Source organism: Diuraphis noxia, unplaced genomic scaffold, assembly GCF_037042655.1.
Source record: "Diuraphis noxia isolate RWA-SAM2 unplaced genomic scaffold, SU_Dnox_SAM2 contig0003, whole genome shotgun sequence".
NCBI lineage: Eukaryota > Metazoa > Arthropoda > Insecta > Hemiptera > Aphididae > Diuraphis > Diuraphis noxia.
The window spans coordinates 40,040,989-40,059,986 of record NW_028301713.1 but is presented as its reverse complement, the minus strand read 5'-3'; the positions used below and the strand labels follow the sequence as shown (position 1 = coordinate 40,059,986).

At 25.0% G+C, this 18,998-nt stretch overlaps 2 protein-coding genes across 2 annotated transcripts in view; both read left to right on the top strand.

Moving 5' to 3' along the window:
* The window catches only part of LOC107167475 (neuroglobin-like), a 33,671-nt gene extending 28,154 nt beyond the window's left edge, over positions 1 to 5,517 (top strand). The window contains exon 3 of the mRNA XM_015516529.2: positions 4,960 to 5,517. Within this exon, the coding sequence (XP_015372015.1) occupies positions 4,960 to 5,103 (144 nt within the window). The 3' untranslated portion in view covers positions 5,104 to 5,517. The remainder of the gene's footprint in view (positions 1 to 4,959) is intronic.
* A 60-nt stretch (positions 5,518 to 5,577) lies between these two features.
* LOC107172595 (uncharacterized) overlaps positions 5,578 to 18,998 on the top strand; it is a 34,205-nt gene continuing 20,784 nt past the window's right edge. Inside the window, exons 1-4 of the mRNA XM_089223386.1 lie at positions 5,578 to 5,629; positions 5,856 to 5,999; positions 10,479 to 10,635; positions 10,702 to 10,834. Of these exons, the coding sequence (XP_089079512.1) occupies positions 5,578 to 5,629; positions 5,856 to 5,999; positions 10,479 to 10,635; positions 10,702 to 10,834 (486 nt within the window). The remainder of the gene's footprint in view (positions 5,630 to 5,855; positions 6,000 to 10,478; positions 10,636 to 10,701; positions 10,835 to 18,998) is intronic.

The following is an 18,998-nucleotide window of genomic DNA, read 5'->3' as shown; positions in this document are numbered from 1 at the left end:
AGTGAGTTAATATTTGTCTAGTTAAACGGTAGGTACACAAAATAACCCGACTAAATAGCTATTCAGTAATGATTCGGCGAGGTATGTACCTACTAGGTATGTAAATTATTTCATGTCGACTTATAATATTATCAAGCATCGGCAAAGTTAAAAATGACTTAATTATATAATAAATTATACTTTTAAGGATACGTAATATTATAACAAGAGTTCATAAATCATTAAGGTTTCGTTATTTTAATGTATACTTTTTTAAGCTATCGAGCAAATTGATCGAATATTATTACAATAAATATTGATATAAAATCAAATATCATCTCTTATAATTTAATATTCCCAGTAAAATATTACCATGATGACGGCATTTTCATTATCTTTATTTTATGAACACTTTTTTGGTTTGAAGTTTCAATGGCTTTCCTTTAAACGCAGTCAGAAGTTCTTATATAGATTGTTCCTTTGAAAAAGTAATTTTTCGATTTTCTCGGTCATTGCTTTAAGCGTAAAGTAAAACCATTACTGACAACCATTAGGAGGGTTTAGTCTTTTAGGGGTTTCAATCCTTTTTTGCTTGTTTTTTTTTCAACTAGTAAAGTACAAATACATATCGTAAATTATAAATTTTTAAGCTATCCAACACATGGTATATTATTAACAGACGATAACAGACGATTGTTCAGTAATTATATTTTATATCAGCGTTCTAAATATATTATAGAAGGGTAGATTGTATGGTACTATCTACAGCCCATGGATATGATTAGTAGATGAGACTAATAGTTTGTCGGCTGATAGATAACGAATTCAAAAAAATAAAAATAAAAAATTATGAAAATGGTACAACCATATTTTTCATATCTGTATATCCATGTATTCGTAATCTGGGATATTAAACCTATCTTGCACAGCTAAATGTCAATATTATTATTTATTTAAAATGTCAATTTTTATTTTTTTACTTTGATAAAATAAACTTTTTTAACAAAATTGTATTAACAATCTGTATTTACAATGTTATACAATAGGTAAATTGGATGAATTAGAATGATGGGAAAGGAAGGTCACCCATACTAGATAATACTAAGATAATTAGGTACCTACAAGTTAATTATTCATCTAGTTTACCTATTGTGTTTCAATACGTTTGAAAATATTCTTTTAAATAAAAATAAAAACTTCTTAAGATAAAAATTTGATGTAAACAAATTTAATTTTAAACTTAATTCAAATTTTAAATTTGGTATTTTTTAATTAGCAATGAAAATTGTTAAATAGCTTAAATTCAAGTTTTAGAGCCGAAAATTGAAGGAAAAATCAACAAGGTGTATCTTGCCAAAGTAATACAATGTTTTAATACTTCATTCCATTTTAATATCTTAAATCGTTATTAACACGTTGTGTACCGATACATTAAAATCAACTTTTTATGGGAATAATAAAAATAAGTTTATTTCGTATTAATACTTTATAAGTTCCCAATTTATTTTACTATAACTTTTTTTATTATTATTATGATTTTCTCTGTGTAAACAAAATGAATGTGAAAAGTAATAAATAACCTATTTAAAATGGTTTTCAATACAGCAATATACAACGAGATAGGCGAATACGAAACATTTAGTGCACTTATTCGTCTAATTGAACATTGATTGTTATATATTAGATTCATAATTCAAAAAGAAAGTAACTGCACGTGCACGAAGTTAGGTTAGAGCATTTGTCGTTTTATTTAGAATCGATGATTATAATAATATTCACAACCAAACTAGAATATCTGCTCTGTGCTCACCATGTATAACACGTAGGTAATTGTCATTATAAAAGTGGACGATTTGTCACCCAAAATGTATTGTGTTATCACTCGAAAACGGTTGGGTTTGATGAATTTGTTCGGCTAACAGAATAAAAGCAATTATATAACGGCAATAGTTTTTGGGGTACACATCAATAGTTGCATTGTTTTTGGTTGTTCTTCGACATCGCAAAACAATTAACTGCACCCTGTGATTTGTTGATGTAATTACATACAATATGTTCCATAGAATTATGGGTAAAACCATTAGTTTTAACAGTTTCATACGCTGTACAAATTGATTTCGTTATCTGGTTAATCATTCAGTATACATTACATATAAATCATGGATTGGAGCTAATTGCTGCAGAATATTGAATTTTGAGAATCTACAGAAATATTAGCTTATTTAAATTGGTATTTTTTTTTCACCTGATGATAAGTTTATGATTTTTAAACGTGTAGTTATATTATCGTGTTGCACTATCAAAAGTTTTTAATTTAAAAATATTTAGGTTTCTGTGTATAAGTAAGAATAGTGTTTGTTACGTGTTTATTGTTTGAACTTGAAAATTGAATTGTTTCTAGATAATAACATTGGTTATATATATTTACCCATTACCATATTTATAATCATTGAAAAAAGATTATCTAGTCGATATACATTGGTTAAATATTCCATAGTCATACTTTTGAAATTTAGAAATGAATAAAATAGGTACTATAATTTATAAAAACATGGTGAGTCATTTAAATTATAATATTTTACACACGTATAACACACTTTACAATTTAAGCAATGAAATAATATTTCCTTTAAAATACAAACAATTAAGTTATCTATCTTAAAAGTTCATTATACGTCAATATATTTTAATATGAAAACTAACGAAACTAAACGTGAACTGCTGCTTTGTAACCAATAGCGCAAATCGTTTTATTTTTACAGGGTTTAAACCAAAAAATTTACCAGCCAGCACTCTCTAACCATCATTAATTACTATAAATTGAATGAGTTATTCAGTAGATACATTATTGCATTTAAAATATAATTATTAACTATATAACTTTTAACAGTTAATAAGATTCATCAATCATCATATAGGTACACTCCACATAGAAAATATATATATATATATATATATAAATATCAGAAACGTTCTATGAACTTTGAAATAATATTTTATTTTGAGTACAGCTCTGAAATTTACCTATAAATTACTTTCGATTGTTCCGATTGTTCAGTCTGCAATATTAATAAAATCTAGCTCATGTAGGAAATCAAACAGACATCTCATGAATATGTTTTATGCTTATAATAAATTCCATATACGAGATTTCCGATAACACGTGCTTGTAATAAACTGAGGCAAATCTGATTCATAACTCTGACACAAAAAATAATAATATTATATTGACATGCAATCACTGATGCTGAGCCTGAGTTGATAATATTTGACGTGTGATTGATGACCAAAAATAACGGACTGAATTAGATAATAATCACGTTTTTGAGTTATTTTGAACCATCAAAACTGAATTTACAAAAATTTATTGGAAAAAAAAAATCATTAAATACTATTATGTTTAACAATGCACGAACATTGCACGGTTATAAGTCATAACATTTGTATTTATTTCAATACATTTAGCAAAGATTAATAAAATGGTTTAAAATGATTATGGATTATTTTAGGAAAAGTAAAAGGTTATAAAATGCTTATTGAACGAGAATGCATTTTTTCATTGAGTAGATTATTATACTGAATGATTGTATGTGTTAAATTATAATTAAGAGATAAATAATTGTAAACGAAAAACAATTCTGAGCGGAGAGGATGATGTGACAGTCTCTATAGGTATATTGTTAAAGATATTTTATAGTTTAATAATATAACCATTATTCATTTATTTTTCTATCACTAAAATATGGTATATTATTCCAATTTAGCAAAAAAAAAAAATCGCATATGTTGTATTATATTATAATACATACATAATGATTCAATAAACATGTTAACCCCCATTTTTTTATTTAAAAATCAATTAGTTCAAATTTTTATTCTTAAAATGTTTAAATATACTTAAAGATAATATTTTAAAATTATTGAATATTTTCATCCTTCTTGAAGAACTTCCTGTGGTAGTATAAACTTCTATATATTATATGTATATACATTGGCGTGGCAAAGAGTAATTTCAGAGGCAATTGCCTCTGGGATTCTTCAAATATTGGGGGGGGGGGGTATCAAGGATTGTACTTATTTACATGCAAATATATGTGGGGTGGGTCATCTATATGGGGGGTTGCCTCTGGAATATTTTTAGTTCACCACGACACTGTGTATATATATATTTTTTTAATGAGAACCTCCCTTGTTATTAAAACGTTTATATTGATGATAAAATAGCCTACCTGAATGGGTTTATAATATATAAAAAAAAAAATTATATGTAATATCAGATCAAGTATTTATGTTATACTTGAACCAATAATTGTACAAATTGTAAATATTCATAGATTAATAAAATCACTAAAATTTCCAATTTACTATACCTAATAAATCCGAGAAAAAACATTTATGAAGATTTTAAAACATTTATAAACAAATTCTAAAATTTTAAATGTATAGAAGTATAAGCAGCTCTCAAATTTTTTTTTACTAATACTTTTCCGAATAAAACACAAATAAATATTTCATCATGTCTTTATACATTTTTGGCGAAAATATTAAACATCTATGATTCTTAATTTTTTCAAATATAATATATAAATAAAATTGATTTTGTCATAAACTGCAGGTATTGAGTAAACATTTCTGTTATTTTTGTATATTTTCAAAAAGTTTTTTTTCGATTATATTATCGAATAGCATGGAATTTTTATATTTTGTTCAAATGCATCAGCTAGACACAATTCGTTACTAGAAACTCTAAAAGTTGAAGATTAAACCATTGAAATTCATTTAAACTGTTTGAAAAGGCGGACACAAAATAAAAATAATACTTATCACTATTGAGTTAAGCTTCAGGTTTGAATGGTTAACAAATTCACAATAAAAATAACCTTGCTATTTAATTAAACCAATCAAAACAGTGTACGATTTATAATTATTCGTTGATTTGTATGTCTATAACACGTTTTTGATTTGTAATTTTTTTTTTAGAAAATCGAAGTGCCATTTTTGGAAGCAGTAAAAACTACATTAGGTGATCGGTTTACAGAAAACATCGAAACTATATATAAAATCACCATTAAACTCATAATTGAGACATTAGTCAAAGGATATACAGAAGCCCCTGGGCCATGAAAAAAGAACCACACAGGAGCTTAATGAAATCGTAAATTTCATATCATTTCAAATGTTCAGATGATCGAAAATAATAATATTATATTCCATTGTCAAACAATATGTTTTAATATGTCATTTTGAAATTAAATTTAAAAAACAATAAATGATAAGCTCAAATTTATTAACTGAGCGCAATTTGTATTAATGTCATAATGTCAATTTGATTATCAACGTGTACCTATACATATAACGAAATCATATTTATATAATTATAAACATATAAATAAAAATGTGTAATTATTGTTATTGATTGTTAATTGGCTATTATTATTTATTACTAATATTAAACCAACGTTGTATACATACTGTATTTTATATAGTTATGAGACTAGATATATATTTATTAGATAAACATTATTATTTCGATTTGAACTGTTTTTGTTTATTCATTTTTTGATTATTTATATTTAGAAAATAATTATCTTATTCGGTATGGCTTTACTGCCAGATTCATTGCGTAGACGTCTGGTTACATTGGCTTCAAGTGAGTTGCATTAGATTAATTGTATACTGTCTAATACAGATTTTATGATTTATTTTAATATTATAAAATATTAAGAATAACACTAAACAACTGACAATAATTATTACATAGAATAATACAGACACACGCACGTGCATAGGTGCATAATACAATGTTATTTACTATACGTCCATACTTTTATAAAACGTTCCTTGTTTCTTTCTCGTCTTGTTATATTTTAAATAAAATTTAGTTTGCCTGGAAACTTTAGATGACGACCAAAGTGTTTACAAACGGATTCTTGACCAGTTGGAAGATGTACAGCGGTTGCACCAAGATGTGATACGAACAGCAGAAAGTGGCATCAGCGGAGACCCTAAAACGTTCGAAAGTAAACAAAAGGGTATTTTAACAATGTCAACACGAAAAGGTTTTTTGACCACACCCCAGTAGCCACAAGACCTTATAAGCCTCATTAATTTCCCCTCGAGATCTCCACAACCGGTGACCGATTTTTCAAACTTTCCTTGTTGGGATGAAATGCATTTCCAAAGGCTTGACATAACTACCCTAATAAAAAACCTCTAGAAAAAATAAATAAAATAGTAGCCTATAATACTGAGTCTGGGTGACAATGATAAATCATGAATGCCACAGAAAGTTAGAAAAAATATCTTGGATAAATAAATTACTCTTAGACCGTCGTCATATATAGGATGATCATTGTTTGCAATGTTTCTTTTTTTATTATTAATTTCTGTGTCATCAAATTTGCCTAAAATGTATGCATAATTCAAAAAAATAAAACTATATAATAACTAATTTTTTATCATTGTGGGTCTTAAAGTATTATTTAACATTAAATATTTCAATAAATGACAATTTTTCGTTTAAATTTTATAAACTGCAAAATATGGAACCTATTTGAATATTATTGTGTATAAATATTGAATACCGACAGAATAATTTATTATTTATACTGTATAGGCATTTTAAAGGTTGGATAAGTGTGGTTAACATTCGAAGGGTATACGTTGCTGTCACTATCCTACTAATATCCAAATAATAAAACCCTTATAAATAACAAATTATTAGTTTAATATCCAACTTGCATACATAATATTTTCAGAATAATATGTCACTTTGATGTAAAAAAATTGAAAATAGGTATTTTTTTGAAAAAATCTAAGAATGCGTATATATAAAAAGATGACATCGTTAACCAAAATCATATTTTTTGGTAATTTAATTTTTTCGGATCAAAGTGAAACATTTAAAAACTAAAAAACTAATAGATAATAATATGATTATTTCCCTTGTTAAAATACGATCATATATTGCCTGATGCTACAAACAAGAAATTGCATACCTAGTTGTAACTTGTAAGTCATAAAATCAAAAATTATAGTAACATTTTAATTATTTTTTTTCACAATTGAGCTATTTATAATATGATGTACTCCAAACTGTACCCGGGGACTGTATTAGTTTGTATCTGCAAAATGCTTATTATACTAATATCATGTGTCTATATCCATATAAAGTTACCATAGTTACTGTACCAAGCCATTATTTATAGATGAATAAATATGAAATAATTAGTTGGATACCCGAAGTAGAAGGGTATATTGATGTACCCGAATACAGTTTATTAAATATAAGTGTATTATGATGCAAGCTTTCCGGGGTAGTCTTAAGTATTTTGAGCTAAAAGCACTACGAATGTCATTATATTTCAATACTCCATACATAATATTATATACATATTAGATTCCTACTTGAATGCAATATTTTATATCTGAAAATGTATTTTTATACGTTATTAAATAGGTACAAAAACACATTTAAGAATACCTAGTTATTAAGTTATTTTAATATTTATATCACGTTATAATATATTAGAATTAAAATTGGTTTTATAGTATTTTTATAAGCACAAGATTAATCTGGTTATTGAAAGTTATTGGGTTTCGATAAATTCATCTCCGGACATAATATAACCTTAATAATCCTATAGTGGTCAATAAGCCAAAAATAAAACCCTTGTGGCCTAAAAAGTTTTTAACTCGAAGATTACATCAATCTTATTTCGTTGAAACTGAGGCAAAAATATACTAAATTAACTAAAACATAATCCAATATTCCAACGTTTAATATCTTCAGTAGACAGTAGTCCAGTGGAATTCTTTTATAACTAAGTATAATAATTATCTAAATATCATAAAATATTAATTTTTTATTCGTCATTCGGCATTTATATTATTACTATCTAAATCTACATAAGTGTTAAGAAAAAATTTGACATAGATGGGCACGTTTTTGAGTACAAACATTAATTTTATTACACTATATATTATGTAGAAGTCTATTTTGTTTCTGTAACCAATGAAATTCTATAAAATATGTACACAAAATATATTCGATGATCGTGATTCTAAACAAAATTTCCAAGTAAACAACCTTATATAAACCAATATAGGCTTAAAAACTAAGCTGAAAAACACTCTTCGATTCCCGATGAATATGTGTGTAAAATTCTGAGCTAATTAGATAAATCTTGAGATTAGCGTTTACTAACAAGCGCACAGTAATGTTTATTTACAAAAGAAAAGATAATATTATAAAATAAAGTTTTAATATTGTTTTTTAACAAAATTTATGTACGTGGGTGAGTGTAATTAAAAATTATTACCTTTTTTTAATGTGCGAAACCTATTTACTTTTTATTTTTATTTAGAAACCTAATGCGATAAAAAAATAAAATTACTTAATGACTATACCACATTATTTTAACTGCATTCAAGTTTTAATTTTAAGAGATGACATATTTTCACATTAGTAAAAGATAAATGACAATGAGTACAATAAACTAATCATTTATTATTTTTAAAGTTAAATGTTAAACTTTTATTCAGAAATTCCAAAGAATTCTCGGAGACTATTATTTTCATTTTTATCAAAATATAAATCAATAAAAAGAGGCATACTACCAGAATTTTGAAGGCTCTTCAACTACCCTTATTTTTTTATTATCGAATTGAGCTTGAGAAGGCTCCGTTTATTTTTCCAAATCACGTGTCATAAAATCTTATTGGTAATTGTGGATGACAGTTTCATTTCCAATAAAACCATCTTGTTTGTTTTTTTTAAAATACGTCTCAATTGAATCAGTTATTGTCATCTCATGGTCTCCACTATTCATATGCCAGGCCGTTGAGAAATCGCGTTTCGTATTAACTTAAGGTTAACACTTAATCGTATGAATCATAAAAAATATAAAAGAAGGACATTCACCCCATTTTTATATGAGTTTAGTTTTATAATTTTTGTTACTGTATTATTAATAATAATAAAAACATGACGTCTATTATTAAATTATAAATATGCCATATTTGATTAAAAATTAAATTAACAAATTAATTTAGTAAATAATTAAATACGGGAAATATTGAAAATGTTGGCTTTAAGTAAAGTATAAAAAAAATGGATGTGCATATAAAATCAAATATATAATAATGTATCATAGTCATGTAAGTGTAGAAAAATATATTTCACTATAATACCTACCTAATAATGCGTTTTCCTAAGAAATTAATTATTATATCACACATAAAAAAAAACGATGAAATACAATTAGTTACAAATTAAGAATATTAAACATAAATTAAAATACTGTTTACTATTGTAGTTTTAAATGTTTAAGTAAAAATATATAATGTGTATTGAATGTGTTATAAAACATTTTATTCCAATACTTTTTATCTTTCTAACTCGTATAAATATTTTACGAATTATTTTTTTATAATACACTTGTAGATTCAGATACATTCACTTCATCTATAAATAATAAAAATAATTTAGAATTGTCGCGATGACTAAAATACGACATAAACTGATTCATGTACATTGGTACAAAGTATATGTTTTCAGTTAAAAGTTGATAGGAGTAACTAATATAGAAAAATAAATAAAAAACAATTTGATGCAAGGGGGATAGAAAAAAAGGTAATCAAAAATTTAATGGGAAAAAATGACAAACTACTTGTTCCATATGAAGAATGAAGATTCTAAACGACAAAATACTGAATTTAAAAATATAACATACCTAACGTACGTTATTATTTATTTCTATGACAAATTTATTTTACTTGTGGTCAACAAAAATATGACAGTAACAATTTTTATAATAATACCACCATATGAATTAGGTAATTTAAATTATATTATTTTCCCGTAAATTCTTCTGTTAAAGCTTTACTTTAAGGAATTAATAAATTTTAAAAAGAATGTCATTCGATGTTTAACAATTTCCAAACATCCAGGTATATACTGCATTAGCATTGTTTTTATGAATCTGTGACTGAAAATTGACCAGTAAAAAATGTTAATAGGTATTTTGACATACACATCTCAGCGTAGCCATAATTTTGTGCTAATGCAATAAAAATGTTGAAGAACTTTAAAATGTAACAGCTATTCAACATTATTTATTTTTATTGATTTTATAAATATTAATTTTTTTTTTAAATCTTTACCATACAAATAATTATCAGTTGTATAGTATTATACAGAGGTTTTGATTTATTTATCAAGAACCAAGAACCTAAAAAAGCATTCATTTGTTTATTGATGAACCTAATCTCTTAAATCATTTACATATATGTCATATGTTTAAGAGTACTCATAATGTTTTTGAATAAGATTATGTGTTGCTAAAATACTCAAATATCAAAATAAATTTCAATTTTAAATTGTCTAATAACATCCCTACAATTAATTATAACACTATCATAGCGCATTAAACAGCATTAAAAAATAGCTGCAAAATATGAAATAAAACAATTAATTAATATAAACAATTTGCACATAGAACACTTGGAATGCATACAAAATGATACTTTTAATTCGATAAAGTCTCTGTCAAATACATTTGAGTATATAATATGTGCAGAGTGTCGTCAAAATAATATAACGTTTACAAAACCTTGCATCTCAACTCACATAAATGAAATTGAACATCAAACTAGGTGCGTTTATTTGGTCTATTTTGTATTCATTCAAATATTATTTATGTTTAAATGTGAATATTTCAGAGCCGATTCACTAGTAATCACACATCACGTACAAAATGCGATACGTGAATGCATTATGACTAACAATAACATAAATAAAATCTTCAAGAATTATGATCAAGTCAAACGCGTCAAACATTTGGTAAGTAACAAAGTTAGCTTACACATTCGATTTTAGGAAACTTAACCGAAACAAATATTCATAAGGATGAAATATTATTCTGCACGAAGCATATCTAAACTCTACAGGAACTTTCTAACCTATTATTATAAGTGGATACACTACATTATATAGGTACCTAAACATTTTTTTCTGATTTTTTAACCACGTCTATGACTAAAACTATTTATATTCGTATGAACTATTTTTTTATTATTAGTTTCTAGCATAAGCTAAGCTATTATAACTAAACATTCATATTGTTTACTATATGAACTTATATGATTTATTTTTAAAGTATTTTCACCGTTAAAAATTATATTATCATAATATATTTTAATCCTACAGACAATTTTAAGGTATTTATGGGTGTAATTTAAAAATTGCCTATTTACTCAAACGTTTGATACAGTATAGTTCAAGTGTAGTAATACTTGATCGTTTAGTTTTCTTAAGCCCGCAGGTTACCTACATGTTACGGTGACATATTTCAAATAATTTTTAAAGAATAATATTGTGACGTCTGACATTGGTTTTTTTGTATTTATTATTGTTTTATACATTTTAAACTAAATAAATTACTTTTATATCCGTGAGCAAATTGTCGTTATTAAATAAGTTTTTATACTATTCGTATCCAATCAGTATCATTCGCTTTATATCTGTAGTCTGTACCTGCTACCTTTTATTGGTGCCTAATACGTTGTTTATACTGCAACAAGCGTATTATGTTTAGAGATAATGATTGATGGTGCATTTATCACCAATATTAATAAAAAATTTGTATACTTCTTTAGTTAGATCAAACCTAGAATTTGGCTCTTTAATTTGTTCTAATACCTTTTCAACTTATTCAAATGAGCTTAATAATATACAGTATAAATTTCTGAAAAGAGTTGCCTTTATTATGCATTGTACGATTTCCAGAGACTCGTTTCTGCTGGTTCAAGACGCTATAGGTATTGATCCTCTCAACATTAGACGTGATCTTATAGATATAATGTTTGTTTATGATATTTTAAATAATAATGTAAACTGCCCAGCTATTTTAAGTTTAATTGGATTTAGAATACCTAATAAATATACGCGAAATTCTGATTTGTTCCATATACCTAATTTTAAAACAAATAGTGGAAAAAATTCTTTTTTCTCAAGAGCTATTTTTAATGCCAATAGAATCTCCACAGTCTTGGATTTTTTTTTATTGTCTCGTCAAGTATTTAAATCTAAAACTTTGTTATTTTTAAAACATAGCGCCTAATTATTATTTCTTTGTTTTGTTTTATATACTTAATGTTATCTTTGTATTTCTTATCGTATTGTAAAATTTTTTTTTTTTTTTTTTATTAATGATAAGGCTTCAACAATAAAGTCATTAGCCGGAAAAACATGTTTACAAGTTATTTACAATCATCTTAATATTAATATTTAAATAAAGGAAGTACAGTATAATACAGGTATATGGTGTTAATGGTATAGGTAACAGTAATATATAATTATTTAAATTCTATTATAGAGATTAGTTATTTTAAGGAATGTTATTAGGAGGTTAAAATTATCTATACTTAAAATATCTTTTAATGTTAAGTGTGGTAATTTTACTATTGTAAAATTGTATTTTGTATTATCACATGTCTATCAGTTTTCATATTGTGTCAATTCTTACATTGTATTGTTTTTCTTTCTTTGTTAAAGGGCTTTGGCCCGTTGATTTTTATATAAATAAATAAATAAATAAATAAATAAATAAATAAATATATTAAAATATGAATTACAAGTTAATCGTACATATTTTCAATTTTATTTATGTATTTTAATTTATTCTACACGCTTAACAATACGTTTTAAAATAATGAGGTATTATAAATTATAATTAATTAAATTTTTAAGAATAAATTAATCAAAATTGTATACCATATAAATATTTTATGAATAAAACAACATAAACATTTTTTTTAAAGGGGTCGCATTACAACAAAATAAAAGCCGTCCCGTTATGGGCTCAACAAACAATGCTCCCACCGCGTCAACTCAAATTTTAGTTAACTATAAAACTTCGTTTCGTAATACGTAGATTGCGTCCAGAAACTGACATATGTGAAATTAAAAGAGACCTAGCTGACAAAGATTTGTCTGCATGGAATGTCTCAAAAATTCAAATTAAAAAAAAAAAGCTAAATCCTAATGATAAAGATAGCGAAAATAAGCGTATAAGATCGCCTTTATTTTTGGTATACTTAGTTCTGCAAGAAAATAATAAGGATATTTATAAATTAGAGAGTTTATGTTATTATAAAATTAAAATAGAACCACTTAAAAAGATATCTTATGTGCTTTAACAAATTTAAAAAAACCGCTAGAAAATGTCACATCTAGACTAGATAGATTAGAAATTAATCAATCTATGTCTAATAACACCCTGATCTGACCTTTGCCTAACTCTAAAAAAATAGAGTTGATAAATTATGGCTCAGATACTGGTAAGGTCTTCCAACTCATTTTGCCACTTGGTACAGAGACATTGCGCCATCCATTTCTCCTCTGCCTTGGTTTGATAAATCTAAACTATCTCACAAGAATATCTCCTCTTTCTCTCGCTTATTATTATTATTATTATTATTACTATTATAACTTATAAATTATCATATTGTACACACTCACAAAGTATTGTATGTATAAAGACTTTTGGTCGTTTAAAATGTTTAAATAAAGATGTCATCGGCAATTTTAATAAAAAAAATTGATAAGTGTTAAAATTTGCAAGTCTTTATTAATCATAATTTTAGGAATTACGACTAAATAGCTAAACACATTTCGAGATTTAAAAAATTTAATTGTTAGTAAAATTTGGACATCTTGATTGTTTAATACAACTGCTTTTGATAAAAATCTCCATTTTTTGTTAGTTTTTCATTTCCCACAAATTGTTTGAAAAATCACTCATCTAAAGTAAAAGTCGTTTATATTAATTCAAAACGAGCATGTATTCAGGTAAATTATTTTGTTCAACATAATAGTTAATCATGAGTTAAATTAAAATCCAAAATAAATTAAATAAACAAAAGTATATTTAATATGAATAAAACTTATAAGACGTTATACGCAGACTTCAATACCTATCTATATTCCTCTTTTCCGCCGATAAAATGCATATTTTAAAAATGCGATAAATCTAAAATGCCTATAGTAATATGAAATGAGCCAATATTATTTTGTATTTTCCGTGATAAATTTATACAAGGACAAATAATTGGAATAATTAACAATAAAAAATGTATAATACACATCTCCATCAACTAAATTAGGCAAACGAAATTCATTATATAAGAATGGTCTAAAGTTATGTCTTATGAAACTAAAGATAAAATATTGTGTTAGTTTTTAGTTAATACAATTTAATAAGAAAATAATAATGAAAGATGTCAACAACAATAAATGTTTAAGTACCTATATAAAAATAGAACTATATTAAATTATGTGAAACGTGTGCAAATAATCGAATTAATGTGGTTATCAATACCTATAAATATGCATACTTAGTTATAAAAATCATCTACTAAGGTTTGAACTTTAATCTGTCTGTAAACACGAAACAACAAGGGCTTGTTGATTAAAATTGAACAGCGTAATAGCTTCCTACTTCCGATTAAATTACTAATATTTTACTACAATAATTATTAAAAAAAAAAAAAAAAATAATATACATTATGACATTAACTGATACACTTAGTCTTAAATCCCGCTTAAAAACTTCAATGTTATTTTTAAGGTTTTCTTTTTTAATTTTCTTAAATACAAGTACAAAATACTGAAAGAAATATGAAAAATAATATTATTTTAACGAGTTTAACAATATTAAAAAAGTACATAGGTAATATTATTATATATTTATTTTATATTCATCGTTTCAATAGACTCAAACACAAAAATTTATATTATTTATACGCTACTTGTACATCACACGCGTACCTATATTTTTTATTTTTTTCAAAGTTTATTAAGGCTTCAACAACACAGGTTTTTAGCCTACTTTAGTTAAAATTTATACAAGAAAAAGAATAGAAAATATATATATGTATACATTAAATTTTGGAATACATTTTACTACATTATTATAGTTATTATTTACAATGGGTATTTAGTGTTTATATTATGGAGAAATGTACTGATTGCAACTGTGTTTTCATCTTTGAAGGCTGTACCTATATTGTATTGCTTGTAACAGTTGTAAATATACATAGGTACTACTCACATTTAAAAAAGTGCAACAACAATTTGTGCAACATAACACATAGATGCTTTAGATAATATTATTAATTTAATTTTAATACTGTTAATTAATTTATAATATATACTAACAAAATATGTGTAATGTAAACTTGTTTATGAACAAAAGCGTGAGAAGAGGATATAAGTATAATTTTAATAGTTTGTGGTAAAGTACACAGGATTCTATCACCGATTGTTTTACTGAACACTTTCATTTCAATTTTTCTTTGAACTACGTATTTATTCAAATACTGAATATATGCAAATTGGGTTTATACTCATTTAATAAGTATCCTGTAGCGATACAAATAACCTCTGAAAGATAATATTTTTTTTTTACTTTTAATTATAAACTTATAAGTAGATTACCTTTTGAAAATGCTGATGTATCAGAATCAAAATTCAAACTATAAGTTTCTGAGTTATTTAAACAATAAGTACCAACTAACTCACACAGGATAAAAATGTCACAATCTCAATTGTTAACGGTCCATATTTCGTTTAGTGTGTCAATATTATTAATAATTTTAAAAATATGGTGCTATGATTATTTTAGGTGCAAAAATTATTATACCAATCAACTTAAGAATTTTATACCTTGCGAAAAATTCCTAAGTGTAAAAAGTTCTACACTAAAAATATTACGTATTGTATTTTCAACTTTATGTTGTAATTGATAATATATTATACATATACACAATATCCCACGAGTATTTATCCATTGCGATATCTCTTGAGAATTGAGATAATAAATATAGCATAAATCTGTTTTTTTGTATTAGATTCACACAGACAAAGGCTATATGTATTTTATTTTTTTATTCAATTAAATTGTTTTGTAAAAAAGTTAAAAAAATTATTTTTTAATTTTTGCAAAAAAAGACGGCTTTTTTATAAAGTTTATTTTACCAAAATTGTTGACCTTTCTACATTTTATTTTCATTAATAACATGATTTTTAATAATATTTTTAGTTTACAGATAAAACGGCAAAAAACTAGTTTTTATCCGGGCGGCGAGTCCCACTCTACGGCTAATGGGTAGGGATATCTTCATGGAACACTCTGTATAATATTATATTATGTAGTCAACTAACTATTTCAACCTAAAAAGAAATTCTCTATTATATTAGAAGGTTTTGAATGAAATGATTTTTCTTATGACTTATGTTGAAAAAATCAAATAAGGAATATTTAGTGCAAAATTTAAAAATAAAATGACAGAGAACATGCATGTGAAATAACGAGTTGTTATTTTTCTAATAACTTTATTTAAGATATAATTATTCTAAAGATAATTGACTTATTTGACGTATCTGTAGTAAATCTGATATGTATATATGCACATTCTGTTCGTATAATATGTGTTTAGTTTTTGGTATTACACTTGGTTTATGTATTTGCACTAATATTTTATTTTAGTGATTACATTTATACGTTATAATTTATGTAATTAAAAAAAAAACTGTCAGACTTTTGTGAGGTAAGCTTCATATACATTGTACGGGTGTCATTAAATCTTAAAGCAACGATAAATGATCACATTCAAAAAATAATTCCTAGTGGAGCTGACTTGGCTATATTATTAATTGTATGTGCACGTAAGTATACGTATATTCATCTGACGTCCATGATGAGTAATTGTAAATCAAGATTTTCGAGATGTTTAAGAAATAATATAAAATAAGGTACATAGTATTGAAATAACATTGTGTTTACATGTCATTGCATAATAGTCGAAATAAAAACTACAAATCATAAAAATAAAATTGATATTGTGATTAAAAAAAAAAATTCACACAAAAACTAGATGATTCAAAAAATAAATAAATTATCGATATTATTACTATTGATATTCATTATTTTTAATACCTAGTATTTAATAATAATAATGATGATAATAATAATAATAATAATAATAATAGTAAAAAATGTTTAAATGTTACAGTATTTACTGATTGTGTTATAAGCTACACATTAAACTGGATTAATTTTATTTGATTAATTATTTTTTTATTTCATATACGTTAATAATTTAAAATATGAATTTAGGTATTATTAATGAGTACTTCAATAAAGTTAGGTCATAATATACTTTAATAAGTAGAATTAGAATAGTTTCTTAGTACATTTTTTTTTTCAAAGTACCATTTTATTTATTGCATTTATAACATAAATACCCATTATGGTTTTTAAAATTACGTAAAAATCAGAACCCTTATATCTTTGTTATTTATAAGAATGGGATTAGTTGCAACAAGTCAGTTAAAAGTTACACTTAAATTGAATATCATAGTGGCTAATCGTAAAATAAAAATGGACAGTTAGAAAATGTGTAAATATTTACAGTAACTTAATTAGATATAGTAAAATTTTTAAATTACTAGTTATTTAATTCATAAATATATTTTATGTTTATTAATTATTACTTCGACGAAATAATGACACTAAAATTATTGTTTTGTGTTAATTTTAACACAAAAAAGTGAGTAGTAAGCAACCACCCTGCTGTACTGCCGAGAAGTCGATTGTATAAAATCGATAGTGACGATGTTCATGAGCATTGAGTAGTTTAGTAATCCATTAAGTACAGATGTGTTAAATTTGAATTCATTAGGAAAACGATTCTGAGCGGAGGCGGTCTGTCACATTTTTATAGTATATTGCTATAAATTATTATAGAAACTTATTTGACTCTAATAATTTGGTATAAAATATAAATAAGCATTAGCTACAGCTAATCTAAATGTTTTGAAAATATAATTGTGCATGTGTAGACGAAAAAATAATATATTTGCATTTAGGTATAAATTACAACGAAATAGTTTAAATAATTATTCTTCATTTAAATACTTATTGAATTGTGTACAAATAAAAATGTTGAATGTAATTCGATATTTTATCACAAATTATATCTAATAATCACATTGAAAATATATGATCACTTAATATTTTAAAACAACAATATTGTTATCCAATCGTTAAGTTAAATAAGATACGGCAAGTAAATAAGTATTAAATACTCGTGTATTTGTTGTCAAATTTTAATTAAGTGATTTAACATGACGTATCACCAAGCAAAAACAGCATGTATTTGATATGACTAGAATAAAAGTTGTTTAAGCTTAATTAATGAATAGTTGAAAATAGAGATCAGGGGGAAATCGCTTTGTTTTGTCAGAGACAAGAACCCATTACTCTTCCGAAAGTTTTAAAGGTAGAAAATCCTAGTGAAAGGGATTGGCTAAAATAACTTGAGTAGGTCATCTAAATCAAAAGTATAAATAATATACTGGACAGATTTTGGGGCAAACTCTTTATCAGCACGCTGTAATTTAATTTCTAGATTAATTTTATAGCACCCTATACTGCTCTCAATTTCGGGTTCTTATTTTTATTAAGCTTGAACAAAATTGTTACATTAAATGTATTTAAGCACAACAGGTACATTATGACATTTATCTCCTAGTAGTAAGTAGTTTTGTACATAGTATTTATTTTTCTAATTAAATATGGAGTTGATTTAATATAAAAATGCAATTTATGTTATCATTGATTCTAATAATTACTAGTATTTTTTATAATCAATGATACAATGTATCATTTTTTTCCTAAATATTATGTCTATACTACTATTATCGTCCCAGTAACTAATGGTTTGGACTAGAAAACTTGTTTTAAAATCAATACGCTCCAATATATTGATTTTTTTAGCGAGCTATTTTTATTATTGGTTTTAATGCTAATTCTCATTTTATTTGTATGAACATGTTATTTGTGTGATTTTACCTGCAATGAATAAAAACATAATGTCTGTAAAATATTTTTTTTTATGCGACTTTACTTGAGAATACTTTACCAATGATACAATATATATTTTCCCCTACTATA